Here is a 26,681-nt window from a genome sequence, read left to right as displayed (position 1 = left end):
TAAAACCTAAAAAAAACAATACTTAAGCTTATTTAAGATTTACTTTCGACTTAAATAGCTTATCAAAAATTAAAAATATCGGCTTCAAACTTATTTTGACAAAAATCAAACCGTCCGTTTTTCCATAAAAAAATAATATCTAAAAGAAATAGTACGTAAACTTGGTAAAAATATATGTTCGCTTCTCGATATCTCTCAAATTGATTTCATGCATCCAATTTGTATTTGTTTATATAGGAAATAAAAAATTTAAGAAGTGCTACTGAAATTGGTAACATTTTTTTTCCACTAAATCTAAAATTTAACTAAACTTTTTCATTATACGAAAACTCTTGTTGGTAATTTAAAAATTTTTAAGAATAATTCAACTGGCAACTTTTTCAGCACAGGCGAAAACCTACAAACTTTTAAGCAAAAGACGGGGTGGAAAGTTATCAGTGTGGATCGCATCCCTGCCTTTTTTTTAGAAAAATTTAATTGACTAATTTTTTTCTTTATAATTAACAGACATTCAAGGAATTATTAGTACCTTTTATATATTTATATTTAAACACAGTCTGAGCATTAGGAAAATAGGAAAGGATTTAAAAGGAGATAACGGTGCTCATTGGTCTTAAAGTTCTGAACATCAAAATGTTAGGGAAAAACAGAGTTGGCTAAAGTATTCCACATTCTCGATTTGCGATTTAAGAAAGAATCTCTAGTGATTTAAATGTTTCGATCATAGTTCTATCGCCTATTATTTTTAAAGCCCTTTTTTGTATTCTATCCAAGATATTTAATCATGTTTTGGGGGCACCTGCCCAGATATGCGAATTATATTCAAGCTTTGGACGGATGCAGCCTTTGTAAATTACAGCCAGAAAGGGGTGACAAATTTCTTGCACCGTCACTGTGGTTCCACCGAAGGCCGAAACTATAAGAAAACTGCTGTAGCCATTATTTTATTAAACGGTTAAAATGAGCTGAGAACATTCCAAACTAAATAAAAATAGAATAGGAAAAACCGTTACATTTTTATCTTCAGAGTAATCACATTGCAAACACATGGCATTTGAGTTTTAGTGCTCTAAGAGTAATTGCTACTGCATTTGTTTAAATAATTTTTTTTTATCTATGCGTTATTCTTTTTTGTAATGGATATATTGGTGGAAGGTAAGATATTTGTTATTTATTTTTTATGATTCATTTTTCGACTGAGCATAGAAGTTAATAAATTGGGTCTAAATAAAATAGAAATAAAAATAAAATAGCTTAATATGGTTTGTTTTAAACTTTTAACTGTTACGCCCCGTTACGCCCCCACAAAGTTGTATATTACTAGAAAGGTAATTTCATGTACTTTTTAATACACGTTGACTTAGCTGCGATTACTTGCGAATTCACTTTTAATTAGTTTTTGAGCCACCTTAAGTCTCATTTTTTGTATTTCAGGGCATTTAACAAAAGTCTCATTTACAAGAATGTTTGTGCTTCAGCATTGGTTAAATGCTAATGGAACCGAAACAAATAAGTCCCATTCAATATTAGATATCATTTCCAAGTCCTTACAAGACATTCCAAATGCAGATTATAAAGTATTGGAAACTAGAATCGTATATGTTTGTAAAAAACTTACGTATTTCTGGAAAAAATCTTGCCGAAAAAGATGTCTTCTTGTTAAAAATTATTCAGGATGGCTTAATACAAAGGAAGTATGCCTCATTTCTGAAAATAATAATTATTTTCCCTATTCAACTTCTGCGGGGCGACCTTCAACTTCTGCGGGGCGACCTTCAACCTCTGCGGGGCGACCTTCAACTTCTGCGGGGAAACCTTCAACTTCAGGGCGACCTTTCAAAGATTTTGCAGAGAGTAGTAAAAGATCAAAACGAAGAAGATTGGCTACTTTATCGGAAGTGGATTCCTCTGCTGTTGATTATTTATTAAATAATTCAAAAACACCTATAAAACGACCAGGTAACGAAGAAGTTCTTTCACTGATAACTGAAACCAAATTATCAAAAAATCAGTATTTGCTATTGAGAGATTTTATTAATTTGTATACGTCATACGACTTTTTGCCTTCGTATCAAAAAATAATTCAAACCAAAAAATTATGTTATCCTGAAAATGAAAAAATTACAGAAGTGTCTGCCGAAGTCGAACTGCAAAGTTTACTTGACCATACAGCCAAGCGTATACTGGAGTCGCAAGAAACTATTTTGCAAAATTTTTCACCTGATTTTTCTAATATGATTTTATTCGGAAAATGGGGGTTTGATGGCAGCACTGGACAAAGTGAGTATAAGCAGAGCTTTTTAGAATCAAATGCCGATGATGACAGTAGCTTATTCGTAACATCCTTTGTTCCTTTGCGGCTGATATGTGAAAAATCTAATCAAGTTTTCTGGAAAAATCCACGCCCTTCATCCACTCGATATTGTAGGCCGATTCGTTTCAGATTTGCAAAGGAAACTAAAGAGCTTTCTTTGCAAGAAGAATCCTATATTAAAAATCAAATTTCGAATTTGAATCCATTAATTTTTGAAGAAGAGAACATTCAGGTTAGAATAACATATTCCTTACAACTAACTATGGTATAGATGGAAAAGTGTGTTGTGCTTTAAGTGAAACTGCAACAAGCAAATGCTATATATGTGGTGCTTCACCAAAAGAAATGAATAACATTGAAAAAGCCAGTTAATGAATGCAAGTATGAATTCGGTATTTCCCCTCTCCACTCATGGATTCGTTTCTTTGAATTTTGTATTCATTTATCGTACAGATTAGATATACAAAAATGGCAAATGAGATCCGATGAAGACAAAGCCAGTTTTGCAGATAGAAAAAAATACATTCAGGATACGTTTCGCCAGAAACTGGGGCTTATTATCGATAGACCGCGAAGTGGAGGGAGTGGAACATCTAATGATGGAAACACGGCACGAAAATTCTTCGCAAATGCTTCAATCTCTGCTGAAATTACAGGAATCGATAAAAATATTCTTGAGCGATGTCACACAATACTGATCACCTTATCTTCTGGATTTGATATTAAGTGCGAACAATTTAAAATATTCGCACTGGAAACAGCCAGACTCATTATTCAAGAATATGGATGGTACAATCTCCCTAGTTCAGTTCACAAAGTCTTGATTCATGGATCAGACATAATCAATCATGCTCTTTTACCAATAGGAGAACTATCTGAAAAGGCTGCAGAGGCTACAAATAAAAACTTCAAACTGTTTCGTCGAGATCATACAAGAAAAATGTCAAGAAAAGTTTGCAATACAGATCTTTTTCATCAGCTTCTTTTAAATTCCGATCCTTTAATTACAAGTTTGAGGAAATTACCAAAAAAAACAAAATTATGCTTTTTCAGACCAAGTGATTTCTTTGCTTAAGATTTAAGACACATCCTGTTTATGAAAACTTCCTAACTTAAAAGTTAAAATATTGAAATGGCCGTAATTTTATAAATAATTTTTGAAAAATATTTACTTTAAATATTATTATGTATACAAAAAACTTTTCGAATTCAAACTAATTTAATAAAAAGAAAAATTTAATTTAAATACTGGTACCTAGAGTTGTTTAACTAACAGGTAAAGGAATACTTAATGCCATTCATGTACAAAAGAAATCATGCATCCTATAAAGTATACGTAATAAAGAAAAAAAATATATTTAAATAAAACTATAATAAACCAATCGTCAACCCTTTACCGAACATATCTCAAAGTCATGACGAGATAGTTTAAAACTGATTGCAGATTTGAAATCAGGGAGCTCAAAACATTTTAGGACGAATCGTTTTTAGATTTTATCAAGTAAGTTAGTAATTATGGCCGCCTTTGTTCGGGAGTGGAACCACTGTGGCGTCGGAGAAATCCTAAGCACCTGGCACCATTTTTGGCAATATCCAATATATGATCGTTCCATAAAAGGTGATCTGTGATACACATACCAAGTAAAGACAGTTGATTACTTTCTTGGATGCAAGTGACACTCATAGATAGTGGAATCGGGGGTGTGATACGCTTTAACGACAAGAGACAGCATTGAGTTTTCGAAATATTAAGTTCTACACGGTTTTTGATTCCCTATTGTACAATGCTGTCAAGATCAGAATTTAATGAGCTTATCATACGCTGCCGTTGCAGTTCCAAATCCGAAGGACAAGGATGTGAATCTATAAACGAATATGAGAAGCTGAGGGTACTGTCGTCGGCGAAACAGGTTAGGTCGGAGACAAAACGGAGCCCTGGGAAACACCAGCATTTATTTTATGAATTTCAGACTTGTAACCATCCAATACAACTTGTATTGAACGGTAAGGAAGGTAATTTCTAATCTAACGAAGAAGAGATTCATCAATACAAAAAGCACGTATTTTCTATAAGAGCGCTTGAGTCCAAACCCTATCAAATGCTTTTGAAATATCAAGTGCAATAATCTTACTTTCTTGAAAACGATGTAAAAATTTGTTCCACTGTTCGGTAAGATGAACCATGAGATCAACAGTTGACCTATTGCAACGAAAGCCATACTGTCGGTCATTAAGAAGCTTCCGTTCTTCAAGATATTTCTTAAGCTGAAAATTAATCAAAGTCAAAAAGCGCAATTGGACGATAGTTTGAGGGGGAGGAGGATTCGCCTATTTTACGAAACCTTTAAAACCAACAAAGAAACGTTTATCGACTCATGTGTTATGAACCCAGAGAGAGATAGTTACTTCAAATTGTTTAATCTTATATAAAATAGGTATTGTTAATAATATTTTGTTAAACTTTTAGAAAAATCAAACAAGTCTATTTACTATGAAATGGCGGACTACACTGAACAAAAATTATGTAATAACTATGACTTCGAAAAAAGTATTCCCCTCATGTCTAAATAGGCACTAGTTAGGTATTTTTCAATACCTTCATATTAATTTGGTATGAAGGCACAATGTACGAGTGTAAATTTATATAAAGATGATAGAGTAACTGGTTGATCAAATATTTGGGATTTCCTATTTTTTAAAAATAATAGAAGATATTATATGTAAATCAAAATTACATAATTTAGAGTCAAAAAGGTTTCCCAATAATATGTGTTTTTGAATCAAACACAAAATAGTAACTAACAACATCGTTACTATAGTTTATCAGTGGTGAAAGTTTGAAGAAGAATACGAGATTTGTTTTATTATTCTTGGGTTTATAACAGAAGAAAACTGGCTCCTTTTTCCATAAAAAAATAATCTTGATTTGAGAACATGTTAACAAACAAAACACTTGTATGAAGTACGATTCCAATTTCCACTGAACGGGACATCAAATGTCTTTTTTTTTTTAAGTAAAAGTTGAAAAAATAAACTTTTATTTAATTGTTCAAAACATGTCCTACATCAAAACGATATTTTTATTACTTTTCCTTTTATCCAAAGAGTACTTCCTTGACATTGAAAATAATTCTTAAATTCTGAAACAACTATTCTTATCAAAAATCTATCATAACACCAGAGTTAAAAAATTAATTTTGTTACACTTCTAAATAAAAAATATCTTATTACGACTTTTTCTGTTCTTCAATTTTTGTATTGTTAAGAAACAAGGTCATAAATGATTTATGAGAATTTCAAGATGTAATCATCAAGGAATGTCTTCTTTACTTTTTCTAGTTTACAGTTGTGACAATTTGGTTTATTAAGAACATAACATTTTGAAGACATCAACATTTTACGGGTACACATTTTTTATGTTGAAAAAATTCACAATTTGAACAATAAATGTTGTTGCTTAGAATAATAAAATATTATTTTCAGCTTATTATTAGCATACGGCACCAATATTATGAAATCTTATGGCTTCCTTTAACTTAATAAAAATAAAAACTATAAAATACATTTGCCTAACTACAAACTTAACCTAAATACAAATTTTATTAAGAAACGTGCGGATTTATATGTTTCAATTGATTTTTTAAAATATTTGTTTTCTCATTGTTGAAAAAACTTATTTTAAGAAGTGTATATTTAATTGGAGTTTAAAGAAAAGCCAAATAATTGATGAAAATAAAATGTATGTGTGGATCATATGAAAATAGTATCTGATGTTGTAACTGAATTTGTACAAATTTGAAAGATGCTATATAAAAGAATGATCCAAAGATAAAAAGATGCGATTATAGATTTTCATAAAATTTATAGAAAAATTTGTTTATCGAAAGAGTCGAAAATGAAAGGATGAGTTAAGAAAATATTGCATCGCTAACCACACTGAATAACCTAACATTATTGCCCGCCAAAACTCTACCCTCATATTTTCTATAAAGAATTCAAACAGATTTTGTTGTTTGGATATTAAAATCGTAAATCGTATTAATAAAATACGAAAACTAGTATAAGACTGAAATATAATCATAATTTCTTGAAATTCGGAAAACCATTTTTTTTTTAAATATATTAGCCGTAAAACTATTTGTACCAATATTTCGAACTATTTCTTCATTTCTATCAAAAAAAATGTAAGTTGATTTTTTCAAAATTGGTATTAGTTCTTAAAAAAGTCAATATTTTGTAGTATAATATAATTCTAAAGCCAATATAATTATGTTTTCGTTATTTATTAATTTTCCTGTAATCAAACACTGTATTGCTTAAGTTATTAATATTATACCTTATTAACTTCCCATAGGAAGTTATTCTAGTCGGTCCGAATAGTCGAATTGAAAATGTTGACATTTCTTAAAGTTTCAAGGTCCCTAGAGTGTAAATAAAAGAGTTTTAGAGAGATGTCCGTCCTTGCGTGTATACTTCCGTTCGTACGTTCGTACACTTGCAAAGCTTTTTTCGTCGTCCAAAGCTCAAGAACCCGTATAGATATCGACTTCAAATGAATTTCGTTATACAGGTAATAATGCAGAAAGATGCAGAAAGAACTCTCAAAAAAAAATTAAGTGCCATAGCAATTTTACAAAGAGAGGATGGGATGCGACCCACGCACTGATAACTTAACATCCCGTCTGTCGGTTTGTATTGCTAAAAAGTTTGTCTATATGTATTCGTATCAATTTTTCCAAATTTGTGTACTATTTTTTGTAGATTTTATTTTTTATGAAAAAACGGACTGTTGGATTTTTATATAAAAATTACTGAATATCGAAAACAATATTTTCTGTGAAATAAAATTAGTTTGAAAAGCTATTTGAGCCGAAAGTAAATTTTTACCAAGTTTTAGTATTGGTTTTTTTTTAGAGTTTTATTTTTTGTAAAAAAAAACTGTCAATTTGAATTTTTTAAAAATTTTAACAAATGTTGAAAACAACAATTTCTGATAAGAAAAAATTAGTTAGAAGCTTTATATCAAAGTTTTTAAAAGATATTTGAGTCGAAAATCATTTTTATACCAACTTTTTAACATTTTTTTTTCGGTTTTTATTTTTTGTAAAAAAAACTGTCAATTTGATTTTTCTCAAACTGTAACTGAATGTTGACAACAAGATTTTTTGAAAGATAAATGTAAATTTAAGCCAATATCTCAAAGTTTTGAAAAGAGATTTGAGTCGTAAATCAATTTTTACCAACTTTTATACATTTTTTTGTAGGTTTTTATTTTTTGTAAAAAAAACTGTCAATTCGATTTTTCTCAACATTTTTAAAAATGTTGAAAACAATATTTCTTATAAGATAAAATAAGTTTGAAGCCTAAATTTCAAGTTTTTAAAATATATTTGAATTGATATTCAATTTTTACCAACTTTGAGTAATGTTTTTTTCAAGTTTTTATTTTTTATAAAAAAAAAACTGTTAATTAGATTTTTCTCAAAATTTTATTAGATGTCAAAAACATTATTTTTCGTTGCACAAAACTGTTTTAGAAAAGAAATCATATTTCAGTCGTAAAATTTTGAGGTGACAAATTTTTTTTTCAGATTTATTGATTTATAAAAAAACGGTTATATTGATTTTTTTCAAAAAATATACCTGTTTAGTATCACGTTACAATATATTATATTAAATTTAATTCATGTCTCTAGCGTTTTTGGTTCGTAAGATATTTAGGGTTTACCACAATTTTCACCTTTTTTTAAACTGCTGTGGTAAAAAAACCACCCACGCAATTTTCTTGAGAGCCCTTTCTGCATCTTTCTGCCTTATTATCTGTATAACAAAATTTATTTAAAGTTGATATCTCTTCTCGTTCTTGAGCTATAAGGACGAAAAAAACGCGAACGTACGGACGTACAAACGTACGTACACACGCACGCACAGACATCTTTCTAAAAATCTTTTATTTCGGCTCTAGGGACCTTGAAACGTTGAGAAATGTCAAAATTTTCAATTTGACAAATCGGACCCAATACAATAAGTTCCTATGAGAAGTGAAAAAAAGTTAACATTTTGGTTAACTCTAAATATCTCACGAACCAATAATGCTCGAGACGTACATTATAATCAAATATATTGTTGGAAAAAAATCAAATTAATGGTTTTTACAAATCAAAAAACCTGAAAAAAAAACATATGTAACCTCGAATATTTTACATACAAAAACTGATTTTATTATTATTATATTATTTATTAATTTTTGAGAAATACGGAATTGACAGTTTTTTTTTTAATATTTTTTAATTAAACCTAAAAAAACCCTACTCAAAGTTGGTACAGATTCGACTTAAATATCTTTTCAAAACTTTGGGATGTTGGCTTTTATCTTTTAAAAAATATTGTTTTCAACATTCAGTAAAATTTTTAGAAAAATCTTATAGACATTTTTGTTTTACAAAATATATACCTAAACAAAATAAAATTAATACAAATTTGTAAGAACAGATTTTCGACTCAATTATTTTTCCAAAAATTAAAAACATTACCTTCAAACTAATTTTATTTTATAAGAAATATTGTTTTTGTACAATACAACTTTAGATTCGATTTTTCTAAAAAAACTACCAGATGTCAAAAACGTTGTTCTTGGTTGCATACAAAAAAAAAAACAATTATTTTTTTTAAGAAATCCATTATGAAACTTTTGATGTTAATCTCTTGAAAAAAATGTATTTGAAGTTGATGATCTCTCCTATTTCTTAAGATATGGCTGAAGAAAAATGTAAGGTTTCTAAATTCGCAATATAATAGCCGATTACAAGAACTTCCTATTGAAAGTAAATTTGTGAAATGTTTAGAAAGTTTCAGCTTTCAGCGTCATCAACAATAATGTTCTATTTCTCATCCGAAGTACTTATAAACTTGTATCAAACTCTTATCAACCTTAAACTTTTTGGCAAATACATTCGTGGGTTCAGCAAACTCTTATATTTAATTAAAATTAAAAAAAAAAAATGTTACCATCAAATATCAGTTAGAGCAAAAATAAACAACAATATACTCGAACTTTCAACTCTCTCCACATCTACCATATGATACTTTATCAATCATTAAAGCAAATCAACACCCTGAAAAAATAAGCAGATATAGATCCTTGCCCAACTTATTTGGCTAATACAATATTTGATTTAGTAAGCGCATATAAAAAATGCAAATGCCATTGTTAACAAATTTCAATTTCTCGCACTCACTTACAGCTCGTCGTTGTCTTCATTCTCGTCCTTGTCGTTCGTTGCCGTAGCCGTTGTCGTTTTAGTCGTCACCCCTAATAAACTTCAGACAAATAAGATGAATATCAGCAATCAAGTCATAACCTCTTGTGAGAGTAAGGTATACGAGTATATGATGCTTTGGTTCACTCGACCAGTCAACCTCAACAATCGCATCGTTCCAGCCAACAATTCACCATTCACCAACCTTTTTATAGAAATCAGCTCCATCTCCATAAGAAAAGTGATGGGGTCCTTGTGCTGCCAGTACTGTGCGGTGCTCGGGCGGTGGATAGCGTGGCGATGTGTGGCAATGAGCCGTAAAATATCCTTGCGCTCAGACAAATAGCCAATAAGCAAAATACAAACAAAAAATCGGTTCGATTCATTGACATTTGGATGAAGATTTTTTGTGTTTATTTCGTTTGTATCCTTTCCACCGGTTTTTCTTTAGCAGCTAGAAATTTCCCTTCTCAGCATCGAGTGAGATTATCCTTTTCGAGATGGTGCCAATGATGAAAGTCGTAAAAGTGTCCGTTTGACCGGATTTACGTTTTTTAGTCGTCCATTGGAATATTATTTCAAGATGAAACATCAAATAATTCTTTTTGGCCAAATTTATACAAAATTCAAGGATATTTTTATCCAAAATGAGAATGAACAGTTATAGTTGCAATATAAACCAGCTGGTCAGGCTACGAACGACAACTCATGATTTCGAGTGATATGGGGCACTAGTTGAGACTCCAGTTAAAACCGTGAAAGCCCATTGAACTTTTGTGTGTCCTTGATGCGAAAAACACAAATAAATTTATTGCATTCAAAACTCTGCCTTGATGGGTTAAAGCTTGTTGATTGGAAGTTTTAATTGGGCCGAAAAACGTTTTTATTAGCTTGCCGCCTTTTTCACTTGTCATCACGCGTCGTCGTCTTGTCATCGTCATTCGCGGATGATTATAATATTTTCGAGCAGTTGATGACGGTAATCCACAAGTTTTGTGTTCTGTTTATGACAGAATAATTGTCAAACCACGAGACGAGTGAGTTGACTTTTATTCATCAATGGTAAACGGTCTATCGTCTTGGTCTTTTGCGGGGGACTGTTTGGGATAATCGAATTCATCTAGACGCCACCATCATCAGTGTCGTCTTCGTCGTTGAAAAATTAATTCATGTTACCGTCATAGTGTAGCATCAGTGGCGGCACCTCGCGGCGATATAAAGCTCAATTGCGCGGTGTTTATTTATGGGGTTCGAGGTGAAAGTAATTAACGCGAGCGTCGAAATACTTTGTCTGATGAAGAAAATTATGTTTATTTTTTTTGAGTGATCATAAGGTGCCTCATGATGGTAATTAAGACGCAAAAAAGCACTTAAATGATTCCAGTATGTTTTGTTTTAAAATTATATTGCTCAAAGTTTGAAGAAAGTGTTTTTTGTTTTTATTTTTGAAAACTTCCATGGAAGTCTTGTTGTGCCAATAGTATTATATCAGCTTGATTATGATTAAATTGACAATTTATTATTATTTATGACTTTTCTTAGTTCTTACAGTTGAAAACTGAATGGAACTTTTAAGCAAATTTCAAAGTTAAATGTCAGGAGGTAAAATTGTACATAAGTTTATTTTATTTTCACGATAAAGATAAAATGTGAATAAGATATTAAACACTTTTTGAAATGTCGGAAATCTATATTCATACAAAAACACATGACTTGGTTTATTTATTGTATTGCTTCGTCACACATCCTTTTTTTTGTTAACAACTCTTAAATTATTTTAGTAATACTTGGTTTATTGTTAAAAGCCACAACATGATATGAAAAGAAACCATCATGTGAGAAACATCTGACCGACCATAGATTTTCAAAGCGTGTAAAGTGTTTGATATCTGTAAGCAGATTGTCTATAAGTTCGATAATTGGTGTCATGACTCGACACTTTCCGGCTAGACATATTTGTATGTATGGATATAGAAGTGGAGAAAATGCTTTAACACCTTCTCCGTATAGACTATTGACTCATCAACAATTTTCATTTCGAGATGCACTCTTATTGATTTCATTGAGATTACAAGATGTCCTCAAAAATCGTGTCTTATCAAACTGAGCCAACAACTGTCCTAATTGTTTTCTACTCCACCTTAACCTAACCTAATATTATTTCTTTGATATTTCTATTGAAAAAAATGTTGGGATTAAACCTAAACTGTTCGTTAGTAGAGGGACACCGCAAGGTAGTGTTCTATCCCCTCTCCTCTGGAACCTAGTGGTGAATGAAATCCTAACTAGTCTGGATGCGAAGGGTTTCAGATTGATAGCCTATTCGGACGACGATGCTATAGCAGTGTTAGGAAAGCATTTTAACACCTTAAAAGAACTCTTACAAAATGCCTTAGACAGACTAATACTTTGGGCTGATTGGTGTGGACTTTGTGTTAACCCACAAAAACCCATTTAGTCTTATTTTTGATGAGATACAAAATTTTGTCAACCCTCCCTATATTAAAGGAATCGAATTAAAATTCTCAGACGGAGCTAAATACCTGGGTTTTGTGTTAAATAAAAAACCTAATTGGAAACGCAACGTGCAGGAAAGAGTCAAAAAAGCTACTGTAGCTCTCTTTTCTTGCAAAAAAGATACATTGGTAATAAATGGGACTCTTGTATAAAACATGAGGAATTCTTCCTCTTCCACGGTTCCTACGCTCGTTGTCACTGACACTCCATTTGTTAGTTCCTTAGAGAAAGCTAATCTCTTCGTTAGACAGTTCGCCGCCAATAAAAAGCTGCCAGTGAGTGTTATGACTCCGCCTGTCATCGAGCGCGTTAGTGATTCTATGGGGCCAATATTTGTTCGCACTCGCACTGTGGTGAGAGTCCGCTATTGTTCTGAAGGGGTGCTTTTCAACGATGGCAAAACCACTGAGTAAGCTTTTTTATCTGTCCTTCTCCTCTGGTCTCGTTCCGAGCAGATGGAAAACTCCTTTTGTCCAGCCTATTCCCAAAAAATGCGAATCTTCTTCACCCTCTAATTATCGACCGATTGCACTTACGTCCCTTCTTTCCAAGGTCCTGGAAACGCTGGAAAATTATCAGCTTAAGAAATATCTCGAAGACCGAAAGCTTCTTAATGACCGGCACTACGGCTTTCGCAGCAAAAGGTCCACTTGTAATCTTATGGTTCATCTCACTGAACAGTGGATCAAATCTTTACATCGCTTTGGAGAAAGTAAGATGTTTGCACTTGATATTTCAAAAGCATTTGATAGGGTTTGGCATCAGTCTCTCTTATCGAAAATGCGTGCTTTTGATTTTTATGAATCATTGCTTCATTGGATTAGAAATTACCATTTGAATCGTTCAATAGTTGTATTGGTTGGATTCAAGTCTGAAAACCACACTATAAATGCTGGTGTGCCGCAGGGCTCTGTTTTTTCTCCAACACTATTTCTCATTTTTATTAATGATCTCCTGTCTGCAACTTTCAATCCAATACATTGTTTCGCTGACGATAGTACTCTCAGCTTTTGTGGAACGATCACATACGCGATGTCGCAAAAAATGCAAGATGTTTGGCGATGCAAGAAGTTTTTCTCCCACTCTGATATGGCTGTTATCTACAAAACGTATATACGTCTAAAGTTTGAGTATAGATAACTCCCATATCTGGGCTGGTGCACCTTGAACCTACTTGCCTTTTGGACAGCATTAAATTTAAATAAATTAAATAAATTGGTAATAACACCATCATAAGATCATTTACGACGCTTAAAGATCGTCTAAAATTTCATGGGCTTACAATCCAGATTCCACACATTAGCTGTAGAGAAAGCTATAAACCGAGATAAATTAAATAAAGTCCAACGTTCAGCTTCCCTATGTATAAGCGGATCGCTTCGCACAACCCCATCTGCGGCACTGAACCCCTTAGGTACTCTACCTAACACCTCTTGACATATTCAGCAAACAAATAGCTGCAAGCTCTGCTATTCACCTCAAAGCTTCGTCGTAGTGGACTAATAACAACATTGGCCACTCCGTAATTCTTAGGTATTTAGAATCAATTCCAAAGCACACAGACTACACCATCCCCCAACTGCAATTCGACCGAAATTTCTAGATTTCTATACCTCCTAGATCTTTTTCGGAAGATCTTGGAGGATGAGTCAATCCATTTTTACACAGATGAGTCAAAAACGAAAAAAGATATTAGTGGAGGTGTGTACACTGAAAAAGTGAAATTAAGTCTCCTATTTCATCTACCCAATCATTTTAGCGTGTTCCAGGCGGAACTTAGTCTCTACAAACTCTATTACAGTCCATAACTGTCGATCATATCTAATGGAGATGGCACAACAGTTCAATATTTACCTTAGCTGGGTGCCGGGCTATAAAGACTCACCAGGAACAGTACTGTGCAGCCCATCCTACCACGTTTGGCACACACTGGTATACCAATCGCTACTTGTAAACTGCAAGACGATGTGAGGAGGGCAGATGTTGGTGATGTTGTTCCAGGTGGAACAACATCACCACGTGCCAAGTCACAAAAAACATGTGGCCAACACTGGATTTAAAACGTTCAAGGTGCTTGCTCTCTCTAAACAGATCGCATATACGCTCGATAATAGGTGTCTTAACCGGACACTGTCTAATAGGAAAGCACTCCACGCGGCTAGGCGTTTTCTTAAATGAGCTTTGCAGAAGCTGCATGGTGGAAACAATTCTTCATCTTCTATGTACATTCCCTGCTCTAACTCGAAAACGCAAGAATGAGAATTCTATTTTAACGATCTAAACGATCTAAATCATATCAGCCTCTCACGTTTCGTAAGGGACTCAAACTGATTGAATTGTGTGTCCGTTTCCATCTCGGACAGCCACTTTAACCTAACCTGATCACCAAAACTGACATTTTCCAATTGGGGATCTTTAAAATCTTTAAAGTATTTACTTGCCATAAACCAAAATTTCATTTAAGCTGTTTTCATAAAATATGCCATTATAAAAATTGAAATTTAAGCAAGTTTTTATAGAGATATTCGGGACGTCAAGCTAATTTATTTAAATTTGTTAGTGGATTTTTAACTTTCAATATGAACTTATTGTAATCGTTCAGATTTTTCGAATTGAAAATTTTGAAATTTCTTGACGTTTCAAGGCTTCTAAAGTCGAAATAAAAGATTTTTAGGGAGATGTCTGAGCGTGCGTGTGTACGTACGTTCGTGACGTTTTTTTTGTCGTTAATAGGTCAAGAACCAGTAGTAATAAACCAGAAAGATGCAGAAAGAACTTTCAAAAAAAAATTTTGAGGGTGGTTTTTCTGACACAACGATCTAAAATAAAGATGAAAATTTCTGTTAAACAACAATTTCTCACGTGCCAATAACGCTAGCGTCTTGAAACAAATTGGATATTACGTATTGTAACGTGATACCAAACAAATATTTTATTGAAAAAATTCCAATCAACAGTTTTTCTTATAATCAAAAAAACTGAACAAAAAATTGTAACCTCAAAAATTTTACGAACAAAAAATGATTTTATCTCTAAAACAATTTTTTTTGCAACAAAAAATAACGTTTTCAACATCAAAATTTTGAAAAAAATTAATTGACATTTTTTTTATTAAAAATTTAAAGCTAAAAAATATAGTACCCAAAATTGGTAAAAACAGATTTTCGACTCAAATATCTTTTTGAGATTATGGCTTCCAACTAATTTAATCTTATAAAAAATATTCTTTTCAACATTCGGCAAAAATTTGAGAAAAATGGAACTGACATCATTTTAACAAAAAATGAAAACCTAAAAAATGTAATAATAAAAGTTGGTAAAAATTGTTTTTCGACTCAAACATCTTTTCAAAACTTTGAGGTATTGCCTTTAAATTAATTTTATCTCACAGAAAATATTGTTTTCGACATTCAGTAAACTTTCATTTTTTTTGTAAAAATCCAACTCAAATTTGGTAAAAATTGATTTTCAGTTCAATAAAATTGGTTTTCGACTAAAAATCTCGTTAACAAAAGTAGATTTTAAAACCAAACTAGTTCGTTATATGTAAAATATTGTTGGTAATTTTAAAATTTTAAGAATAACTCAAGTGACAACCTTTTAACAAAACACGAAAACCTACAAACTTTTGAGCAAAACAAATCGAGAGACGGGAATGAAAGTTCTCAGGACGGGTTGCATCAAGGACTGTTTTATATATTAAAATTAATATTTGAAGGATAAATTATTTCAAAATTATTGAATTCCATACAACATTCTGCAGATAAAGCTTTCAACTTTCATTTTCGTTTACAGGCTTTAAAATAGCAACTCTACTCTGATGACGAAATCATTTTTATAATATTACTTCCACTGAAAAATAGATTTTATTTTTGCAACTTATGTGCCCTTTTTATGCACGGAAAATTGTTTAAAACAAAATCGTTTGTTTTTTTTTTTCATTTTTATATTATATTGATTTATGTGTTTGTCTCTTAAAAAGATGTTTCCCTGGTAATATATAGAATAGCGTAGTCACATACACGTACAAAATTCCAAAATTTGGCAATATTGTTCATAGTTCAGCTCTATTCATATAAATACTACGCTTATAAACATCGTGCAAGATATGGTAGGTGATAATTTGATGTTCCTGATAAAAGATTTCCATAGTTCTTGGAAACGTTATCACTTTTTAAATCTTGATACTAACCATCTATTAATGGCTTTTCGATGTTACTATTTAAAATGTAATTGTAAAAAAGGCCTTACTGTATTTCTGGTGTTTTTGCACCCATCAGCCTACGTTGAATCTACCCTTCGGCATTTTTCTATTTTTTTTGTTTAAATTTCATTCATCTATGAATACGCCCTTCTATTCCCTTTAAAGTTAAAAACTTTTGGCTTTTATTTACGCCCACTGATCCTTTACATACATATATTTGTTTTGTTTTTTTATATGCCATTTTGAATTAAGTTGATTTAAATCTCCTTTCGATATAATTTCTCATCCTTATTCCATCAAAAAGTAGGAGCTTGTAGGATGTAGGTTTTTTCTTAATTTCCTTCATCTTCGGGAGGTATATAAAGATTCTTAAAGATTCCATCAAAAAAGTTCTTTTTTGTTCAGTTGAATTTTCAATTTTAAAGCATAATCTTGTGAAAAGGGTTTGAATGATATAGAAAAAATAAATGTATGTATTTGTATCTATGTGAAGAATCTTATTACGTAAACCCTTCTTTATTTTTCAAACCCTCAAATAAAGGCAAAGAAATCATCAGAAGTCGACGGAAATTATGGAAATATAAAGGTACACGCAGATTGAACTCTTTATGATGTGTTTAATCTTTAAGATATACAAAATACAATACCTAATAAATGTATAGGTAACCAGTTTTCTTGGTAAAACTTAAGTAAGGAACTTAAAACTTTTTAGATGCCTTTTAAATTATTGAAATATCTAAAAACTAGCTGTACAAAACATTTTGTTTTAAAGAGGTTTTGAGTCTTAAGATTGTCAATGATGACAGCCAAATCAAAATATAATTCAATAAGAGTTTGTATTTGGACATATTATCAAATAAAAAACATGCATATTTTTAATGCAAAAAAGAAGGTATGCGATTCTCAAACACTAGAAGTATGTGTTCTACGATACTGCTTTTTAGGAGAAATTCTTCAAGTGTAATTATTGTCATCTTAAGTGCTTTCTTAAATTATCCGAACAAGTTCGGCAAAAAAAATGTAGGTCCCCTTTATCCTTCACACTACGCATAAACTGACAAATAGAGGGTTATTTTCAAGATAAAATCTCCTATTCAAAAACTATTTCATTAAAAAATGATATAATATTAATATTATCTATATATGTATCATGTCATAAAAAGCATTGATGCTTATAGCTCAAGAACGTATGGATCGCACCATTGGCATTCAATAGCCCGTAATTATCTTGGCATCAAAAAAACTGAATTTTGGACTTCAGCTGAAGCAATTTTCTGTAATACAGTGGATCTTCAATAAACAACCCCCCAACCCCTAAAAAAAAACTTACAAAATTCTTACGTAATTAGAATTTACATTATACCCTTCTCTTCGTTATTCTTAATGCTTATTAAGGCTGAAACACAAACTCACTAGAGCTTCGGCTTCGTCTGCGTTCCGTTGGGCCTGCTTCGAGGTTGCTTTAAATGACACTTACAATATGACATTTCTAAAACGGCAAACAAAAATATGAGTTTTTAAATCGAAAAAATTAAATTTAACTGCACGGAATTAGCTAACACAGCCTATAAGAACCACTGGGAATCCTTCCAAAAGCAAATGTATTTTGTTTGTTGACTTTCTTACAGCTGTTTAGGGTTGAGCTGTCAGACAAAGCAAATGTTCAGCGAATTTGAACTAGAGCTTCCTTTTTGAAGTCACATTTTGTAACATTACGTTATTTCCTTACATTTGTCAAATGAAACGTGAGGTCGAAGCTTCATTCTGATAGCATTGATTTTCTATGGCCGAACTCATAAGCGTCAGACGAAGCCGAAGCGTGTTTTTGTGTTTCAGCCATTATAGTTTTAACGCCGTCGAAAAGACGTCCAATCAAAAATTCGGCTTGATTTCACTTTAGAAAAGCGAGATAATGTTTCAACGGCTCACAGAAGCTGTCTCTGAACGCTTCCTCGAAAAACGGAAAAATGGAATTTGCAAAAACGGAGACGCGATGAAGTGCAAAAACTATTCCTAGCCTGCAGTCGCCAGAATAGTAGCGAAGATTATCTCAGAACGCAAAAGACAATACTTCGGAACAATTTTGGTGCTGAACAAGCAGGATTCCACACTGAATTTTTTAAAATTGATAACATTACGACTTTGTGGGAATTGGTCTTATTTCTTCAAAATGCTACTGAAAAATAGATTAATTTTCCCTTTGCAAAGTGCAATTAAGCAAGTTTTTAAAGTTAGTCTCAGTTCACTGGGTCTTATTTTACAGCTTCTTATCAATGAAAGGTCCGAATGTAACGTCTATCAGGAAGGTAGGTTGTCAGAAGGGTTTAAACTGTCACTTATTGGAGAAATAGTATGGACAAGTATGGATAATACAAAACATCTAAAGTATCCACGCAGAAGATGGTCAAATTGATAATAAATTTCCATCGAATGACAACAAATTTTTAGAGGGAATCAGAAAAACTGAGACTAAAAATAAACACGGTTAAAACAAAGATGTTCGGCACCGGAACTTATTAGTAATCTTTTTAACATAAACTTTGCTCAAAAACCAGAAAAAAGATATGCCTAACTCGCAATTCGGGATGTTGTCCAATGTTTGCAAAAACAACTTTCTCAGCAAAGCTATAATACTGTTCCGCTCAAACGTCGAATCAAATGTACGAAGGGGTAAGTGGATGACAGAGAAAGAAATGAAGAGGAGGATTCATCCAGGTTGAGGAAGAGCTGAAGGTGCTCTAACAAATCTTCGGAAATAGCACTCGCTGTCAGGCTAGGTAACACATACGGACCTTAAAGTTCTGAGGAGCTTAGTATGCTAATAATTAGGTTGGTCTCTTTTCTCAAAATACTACCGAAAATGAGATTTATTTTCCCCTTGCAATTTTGAAAAGTTAGTCTCAGTTCACCTCATTTAACAGCATCTTATCCATGAAAGGGCTGCCTAGTTGAAAATGGTTTCAAAAGGAATTTATTATTAGTATTATGGTATTTTAATGTCTTCCAACATTTTTTCTTGAGTTGACAAATATGAACCACATTAATCCAAATTTAGTCACTTATTACGTGCCTCAAATGTTTCTGATCGATATCTATACTGCTGGAAGACATATTTTTCGTAAGCATTTTCACTGCCATGACATTGAAATTTTTCTTATAATCGTGTTGTTCTTTAGAATAATCATTCATCAAAATTTCCTGCCATGTTACTGAGTTCCCATTTAATATAATATAATATTTGGAAGATAAATGTATTGATACCAATGGTGAAATTTTTAACCCCTCTCTATTTTGTACAGATGAAAATAACGACCATCAAAGTGGGTGGGTAGAAGATTGTTTCAAATTAAAGAAGACCCTAACGTCTTATCACTTTGCTTATGAAACTGAATATTTTAATAGAAGAATCTATAAATAACACCTAAATAATCTATTTTTAACCTGTTGTGAAACATTTAAGTTGAGTCTTGAAAAAAAAATGGATATTTTAAGAATAGTTCTTAGCCTATCCTCCGACGCAATCTATAATTATCCATTATTAATAAGATTTAGATTTGGCTTTTTGGTCTATTTCTATACCTAACACTTTGTTAAGATTTTAAATATTAAAGCTTTTAAGATAAATTATAAAAACTTAAACTCACTCCGGATATAACCCATCTTAGAGGTGATCCAACAAAAATGTTGCCATTTCGTAACCTTGCCTTACAGTATACCCATGTGTATTTTAATTTCGGATGTACTTTGAATTTCATCAACTCTCATTAAAATTCAGAAAGCATATCTTAACCTATTTTTAGCAAAAATTGTAACTTAAGGGATCAAGGTCTTCAAAACATCACCATCTGTGATTTCCCTTGAACATTCATCATAAGTTAAAATAAATCGAAATTTATTTATGTACTCGTACCCGACTTTCGCGAATATCCTCCTTACACATAAGATATTTGGGTTTTAACAGTTGAATGAACGTTGCGCTGCCTTCGCTTCAGTTTCCTTTGAAATTTTAACGCTTAATCAGGTACCGTTCAGGAATCAAATGTCAACATTACTTAACTCGGTACATTTCTAAAGGTTCCAGGGTTTTGTTTTATTTTCCACTTCTATATTTGCAATTATAATTAACTAGCTGACCCGTGCTCGCGTTGCTTCGCAAATTGTAACCACGAACATTTTTTGAATATTAGTATTAGCATATGAAAAATTTCTCAATGGGACTGAGCATATTTTCTACAATAATATTAATTTTAGTTTATATGTATATACGTACCGTATCTAATTAGATTTCACACTTGAAAAAAAAGAGTTTGTTCATGTTTGTGCATATTATAAATATTTTTTTATTTCAAAGCCTCCGGATAAACAATATTTGCAGTTATATTACTGCGAGGAAGAAGTATGCATTGGTTGCTTTTTGAGCCTACCCTGGAAAGAGCAACATAAAGCTGACCATGAGAGAAGACATTTTCCCTAAGGTCGACTCCAATAAATTTAAACGATTGACCCTGAGCCTTGTTAATTGTCATACAAAAGCATGGTTTAATGGGAAATTGCACACGTTTAAATTGAAAAGGGAGATCTGTTGGTATCATTGGTATCCGGGGAATCAGGGCATATTTTCCTACTGCGGGTCCGGTAAGAATTTGGACTTGTATTATATTTTTTAATAGCTTTTTGATTTGGAGTCGTGTGCCATTGCACAGATTCGGAGGATTGAGATTTCTTATTAGAATAATTGGTGTACCAATTTTTAAATTAAGTTGATATGGCGGCAGGCCTGCTGGGTTGAGTGAATTTAAAAACTCATGAGGGTAGTGCACACTATCATTATCATCAACCACAGTGTCAATTGCATTGTATTTATGCGACTCCGTTTTAAGATTCTGAAGCACGTATCTGTTTATTTCATCCACTGAACAGTTTTTTGGTGACACGATAGCTCTTTCGCAAAACCAAGAAAATGGTCTTGATTCTAACGCGTTCAGGTCTCCATACACACACTGAATAAGTTGTTCTGTGCTATACACAATTTTTCCGAAGCTTTCGTTTAATTCAATTGTATTTGGACCCATGAAAGTATGTTTTCCATCACCAATTCTTAGAAGTAGAGACGCGAACTCAGAAGTATCAGTGTTGTTAGTAAGCTCTACTCTCATATTGATTTTAAGTTGAAGTTTTTGTACATATCGCCAAATAGAAGACGACTTAACGCAAGATTTGATAATATCGGCTCGAGTACCCTTGGGAATCACTGGCATTATCTGTCTAAAATCCCCAGAAAAAACCATTGTGACTCCACCCATAAGTCTTGACGATGATCTTAAATCTTTAAGGAGTCTATTCACAGCCTCAATATGAGCTTGATTACTCATCGTACATTCATCCCAAATGATAAGGTCCGCTTTTTGGAATACTTTTGCAATGGAAGTGGTTTTTGAAATAGAGCATGTTGCTTCTTCATGGGCAATGATGTTAATTGGCAGCTTGAACGTAGAGTGAGCAGTTCTGCCTCCACTAAGCAATGTTGCTGCAATCCCAGAAGAGGCGACGGCAAGAACAATCTTACCTTCTGATCTATATTTCGCTAGTAAAAGATTAATCAAAAAGGTTTTACCAGTACCTCCAGGCGCGTCTATGAAAAAAAGTTTTCCTTTATGTAAATCTACACTTTTTTTATTTGGCTGAAAGCAAGTTTTTGTTCCGAATTCAGTTTTGGTAAATTTTCCTGCACGTACTGATGTAGATTTTGTTTGTCGTATTGGATTTCTCTTGTATAGTGATGCTGTAAGTCCATTTGGTTAATCCTTGTTGGTTTTGGAAGTCCATACTCATCAATTCGCTTATCACTTAACATTAAAAGTTTATCTTCGATCAAAATTAAACCTTGATTGAAAATGTCATCAGAAAATAGGAGCTCGTTATTTCTTTGCTCAGAACGTGCTTGATATAAAATATCTTCACACATACTTTCTTTAAATTCTTCCCACAAACTTTTTGGTTCAGTTGGCTGACAGAACATAAGCAAGATCGCAAACAAATCTCTTATCTGTCGTGGTGACTGTGTTGCGGAGGCATCAACCAAAGCGTATTTCCAGTGTTCATCATCTTCGAGAAGTCCCAACTTTTTGCACGCAGCTTGGTATGTTGGTTGGATTTCGCCGTTAACAGTTCTGATCATTTCAAAAGATACTGGACCACGAACATTGTGAAGCAGAATCCGCAAAAAAAAGCATTCACCGGAATTGGGGTGAATTGTGTATACTCGGCCAAGAGTATCGTCTCGTTTTATTCCTGGATATTCTGGAACCACTTTTCCTTGCTTACGACGGTAAAATTGTTTGTTTTTCCAGGTATAGTAAGAGGGTACATCGCAATATAAAAGAGTTTTTGCAAAATTATCATTCCTACAAAGTTTAAAAAATTCTGTTAGCGTCGTTGCAGGTGGGTTCTGTGATATTTGTTGAAAGTTAGCATCGTTGAAGGTAACTTGTTGGCCGTTTTCTAAGTGCACAGCTAAATGATACACAGCAGGATAGTGGTCATGAATAGGAAATTTAAATATTCGCCAGAACGCTTCTGAAGTGCTTAAGTAGCGACCATTTAAGTATTTTTCTACCTCATTCTTTGGATCTTCTATTGCAAAAGTAGCTTGGTCACTTCCCTTGTTTATGTATTTTGTTAAATATTTTATAGCCTTTACAGAGTGGCAATATTCTACATTGATATGCGCTGAAAAACATCTACTTAAAATAGGAGAATATGGCACAACCCAACTATTATTTATTTCCTTTGTACCAATGACAGCAACTTCACCACCTTTCTCCAAGGAACGTCGACGGTATTGTGGGTAGCCATCATCACCTGTTTGTGTGTTGTGTATCAACGACCGTGGGTACCGTTTCGTACATTTACCATCAGCCATGCATGGAGATTGGGGATTAAGGTCACCACAGGGTCCATGTATCATGTGCTTGCAAACAATTTCGTATAACAATGGATCCTCGTCCTTATTAGGTATCTCAGCTCTTATAATAGAATCAATCTCATCAGGCTGAATTTTACTTGCAAGCCAAATCAGTATATGGGCATGTGGCAAACCTCGTTTTTGCCATTCAATGGTCAACATGTAGCATTTTGTCTCGCCAAAAATATGATTTTTGTGAATAAATTCCATCAGTTTGTTATATTTTAGGTGAAATACTCTTGCAACGATGTCATGTCTATCAACAGATTTCTGTCTCGAAAAAAGCTCAGTTTTAATATCCTGCCACTCTGGATTGCAGGTCATCGTGATGAAGAGATCTGGACGGCCATGTTTTCTCACATATGTCATTGCGTCTTGATTTTTTTCGTGCAAATATCTTGGCGATCCAGTAAAAGTAGATGGTAAAATTATTTGTTGACCTAAATTCCGAGGGTTGACGTTAGCGTCATTGTTAACAGCATCTCTTAAGTGAATATAATTTTCAGCTCTTAGAGTTTTCTGATGTGTTCTTATGAAATTAAGTCTCTCTGATATCATTTTGGCGGCCATATCAACAACAAACTGACTGAAAAGCTTGCGAAATAAAAGCAGAAAATTTGTTTCATTATCCCTCACCATAAATCTATAGGAGTAAAATTGCATGCACGAAACAGTTTTATTTAAATTGATTTGACCGGTTGCAGGAAAAATTGTTGGAATGCCTATGCAATAACCGTCTTCACCGCAAATAAACATTAAAGGGTATTGCAGCGGATCATATGAACGATGGAGCTCCGAAACACGCTGTAAACGTCCGTCACGCCCATGCAGAACAATGTCTCTAGGACCTTTGTCTTCATCCAACATTAAAACAGCAATTTCGTTAGTTGTTGGAGCATTGTAACGACCACTATGCTCGTTTGCAGGTTTATGATCTGCTTTAATTATAATCTTTAAGTCTGACAAATTTGGAGGTGCATGTTCGAGAGTAGTCTTGAAAGTTGATATATATACATTTTTAGTATTTAAGAGATCTTGAAGTATTTCTATGATTTGCCGTTTGAGATTAGGACCCATGTTTTGCCGCAAAGATATTTGATCTGCTTCAGAGATAAAGTATATTTGAAGGAAGCTTGGATTGCTTGTTTGGGGAAGTAAACTTCCAATAAGGTGGTATATTTGGCCTTGGACTTTAAAAGTGGGCATGAAGTTGCCTTCTTTAATTTCTTTTCCTCCAAAAGACGTCATTTGGAAAAGCGTATTATATGACCTCAAATTATGTAAAAAATTTGTAGAGTACGGGTGATTTCCATTCAATATACTTTTTAAAGGTTCAGGTGGTTCGGCAATAGATGGAAGCTTTATTTTGCCATTATTACAGCACATGGTTTTACATTCCTTAGCCCATTTTTTAGCTTTACATAAATTGCAAATATTATCCATTTTACCAATGTCTATTTTGTTGTTGTTTAAGTATGGAAATTGGGATACATAATTAAAAGCTCCTCGATTACCCAGAAACTGATTTATATTTGAAATGTTAATACTTGCTATATTATAAATTGATGTTGTTGCTGGAAGACAACCACGGCGAGTTCGTGTGGCATATGCTCGTTGGTTATTTAATCTTTCCTCCCTTTCCAATGGTTGCTCATTGCAACAATGAGAACAAATTCTTTTTGCGCCTATGGATTTTTGTCCGATGTTAGCTTTTCTTTTAACCATTTTATATTTCTATGCGATAAAAGAAAAACAACTAATTTAAGCTTGAAAAATCAAAAAACACTTCCTTACCGAAATTAACACCTTAGAAAAAAACTTGTAAAATATTACGTAGTAAAGGCCAAGCCGCACGTGAAAACAAACAAAAACATTTCAGTTTTTTAGTTGAAAACAGAACGAAATTTGTGTCTATTTTCTTCTTTTCTTTCTTTTATTCATACCTACAATTTTTTTTTTTGCAACCGAAAAATACAAACAAATTTGTGTTTTTAATGTTCTCATACATCTATAGGTATGCGTGTGTAAATATCCATAGACACATTTTTTTATTCATCTGCTCATGTTCAGTGCAGTGCAACTGCCTTAACCTACCCACATTTGTGTGCTCTTTTTATCGACGTCATTTGTGTGTGTGTAGGTTTAGTTGATGAACTATACAATATCTTTGTATATAAACTGAATAGTATTATCCTGGAACAGAAAATTTTGGTACGAAAGGCGGACCATGAGGGCGCTGTGTGTACGGAAATTTGGTGTGGAATCTAAGAGCGACTGGAAGTATAAAAATATTGAAATAAATAAATAAAATAAATTACTCAAATGTAAACAAAAATCAGTCGTTGCCAACGTTTCCTGAGATTTGTTTTATTCATACCTATCAATGTATAGAAGATATGCATATACAATACATTTAGTTGTATGTGTTTTAGATTTGCTAGCCGAAAATTGTATTGATTTGATTTTAGATTTTCTAATTTTGTGAAATCTGAAAATTTAAAAGCAACGTTTTCAAATTTAAGTTTTGATACAATGCTACGTTGCCATATTTTGAATTTTTCCATAGCAAATACATTCGATGTAGGTATTTTTTAAATTTGTTTTTTTTTTTTTTTATTGTAATGTAATGTTAAGGAGTGGGTGGGTTATGTAGGTATGTAGAAAGCTAAGTATTAAGTAGGTTGGTGTGTATTAAGCTGCATTGTTAGGACTTAAGTCGTTTCGTAATTGGAATTGATGATGATGGCTCAAGCTAGAATTAAACAATCAACTTAAAGGGCCAACGCGTTGGCTCTGTGACGTCATAAAACCATGCAAATATTCTGTATCAACGCACGCACCGTCAACGTTCACAGCGTCAATGCTTAAGATGTTGATTATCACACGATTAGACAAAATAATATTTATTTAAGCCAACGTTATTTTTATTTTGTTTCATATTAGGGTGTGAAAGAATGTTAAAATTGGTACAGTGTAAGCATATTACGTAATTATTGTGTGGTTTTTAATTATTGTAGATCTGCAAATGACGTCTATTTTACGTCAAAGTGTCAACGCGTTGACCGTTTACGTTGACCTTCTAATAGTAGCTTCAGACTTTTTTCTTTAATATTTTGCAGTGCGAAACAACTGTGTTAAAATTGGAAAAAATGAGAATTTATGCATGTTTACCTATTGTAAAACATATTTTTCTATATTTATCCTTTTGGAGTTAAAATATGTATATGAATAAGTACGATAGTATTTGTTTAGGTTGGCAGGTTGTTGCGTAGATAAAAATGGAAGGAAGTTAAATAAAAATATATTTAACCAAAAAGGTAACAAAATTAGTTTAAGAACCTACTATTTTCCTTACCCTACTTTTGGTTGTTTCAAAACGGACAAATAGCTAAAGATTACTACACTATCTTCTTCTTAATTCTT

At 32.7% G+C, this 26,681-nt stretch overlaps 1 protein-coding gene across 1 annotated transcript; it reads right to left on the bottom strand.

Annotated features, from left to right (window-relative positions):
* Positions 1-1,729: 1,729 nt before the first annotated feature.
* LOC129954274 (uncharacterized) lies at positions 1,730-24,506 on the bottom strand. Its single transcript, XM_056068122.1, has 4 exons — positions 23,496-24,506; positions 22,030-23,432; positions 20,745-21,868; positions 1,730-1,911 (listed from the first exon to the last, which is right to left on the bottom strand). Exons 1-4 carry the CDS (start codon positions 24,504-24,506, stop codon positions 1,730-1,732), a joined length of 3,720 nt encoding a protein of 1,239 aa, XP_055924097.1.
* Positions 24,507-26,681: the final 2,175 nt, after the last annotated feature.

Source organism: Eupeodes corollae, chromosome 1 (genome assembly GCF_945859685.1).
Source record: "Eupeodes corollae chromosome 1, idEupCoro1.1, whole genome shotgun sequence".
NCBI lineage: Eukaryota > Metazoa > Arthropoda > Insecta > Diptera > Syrphidae > Eupeodes > Eupeodes corollae.
The sequence above is the reverse complement of the archived record's forward strand: the minus strand, read 5'-3'. Positions and strand labels throughout refer to the sequence as shown.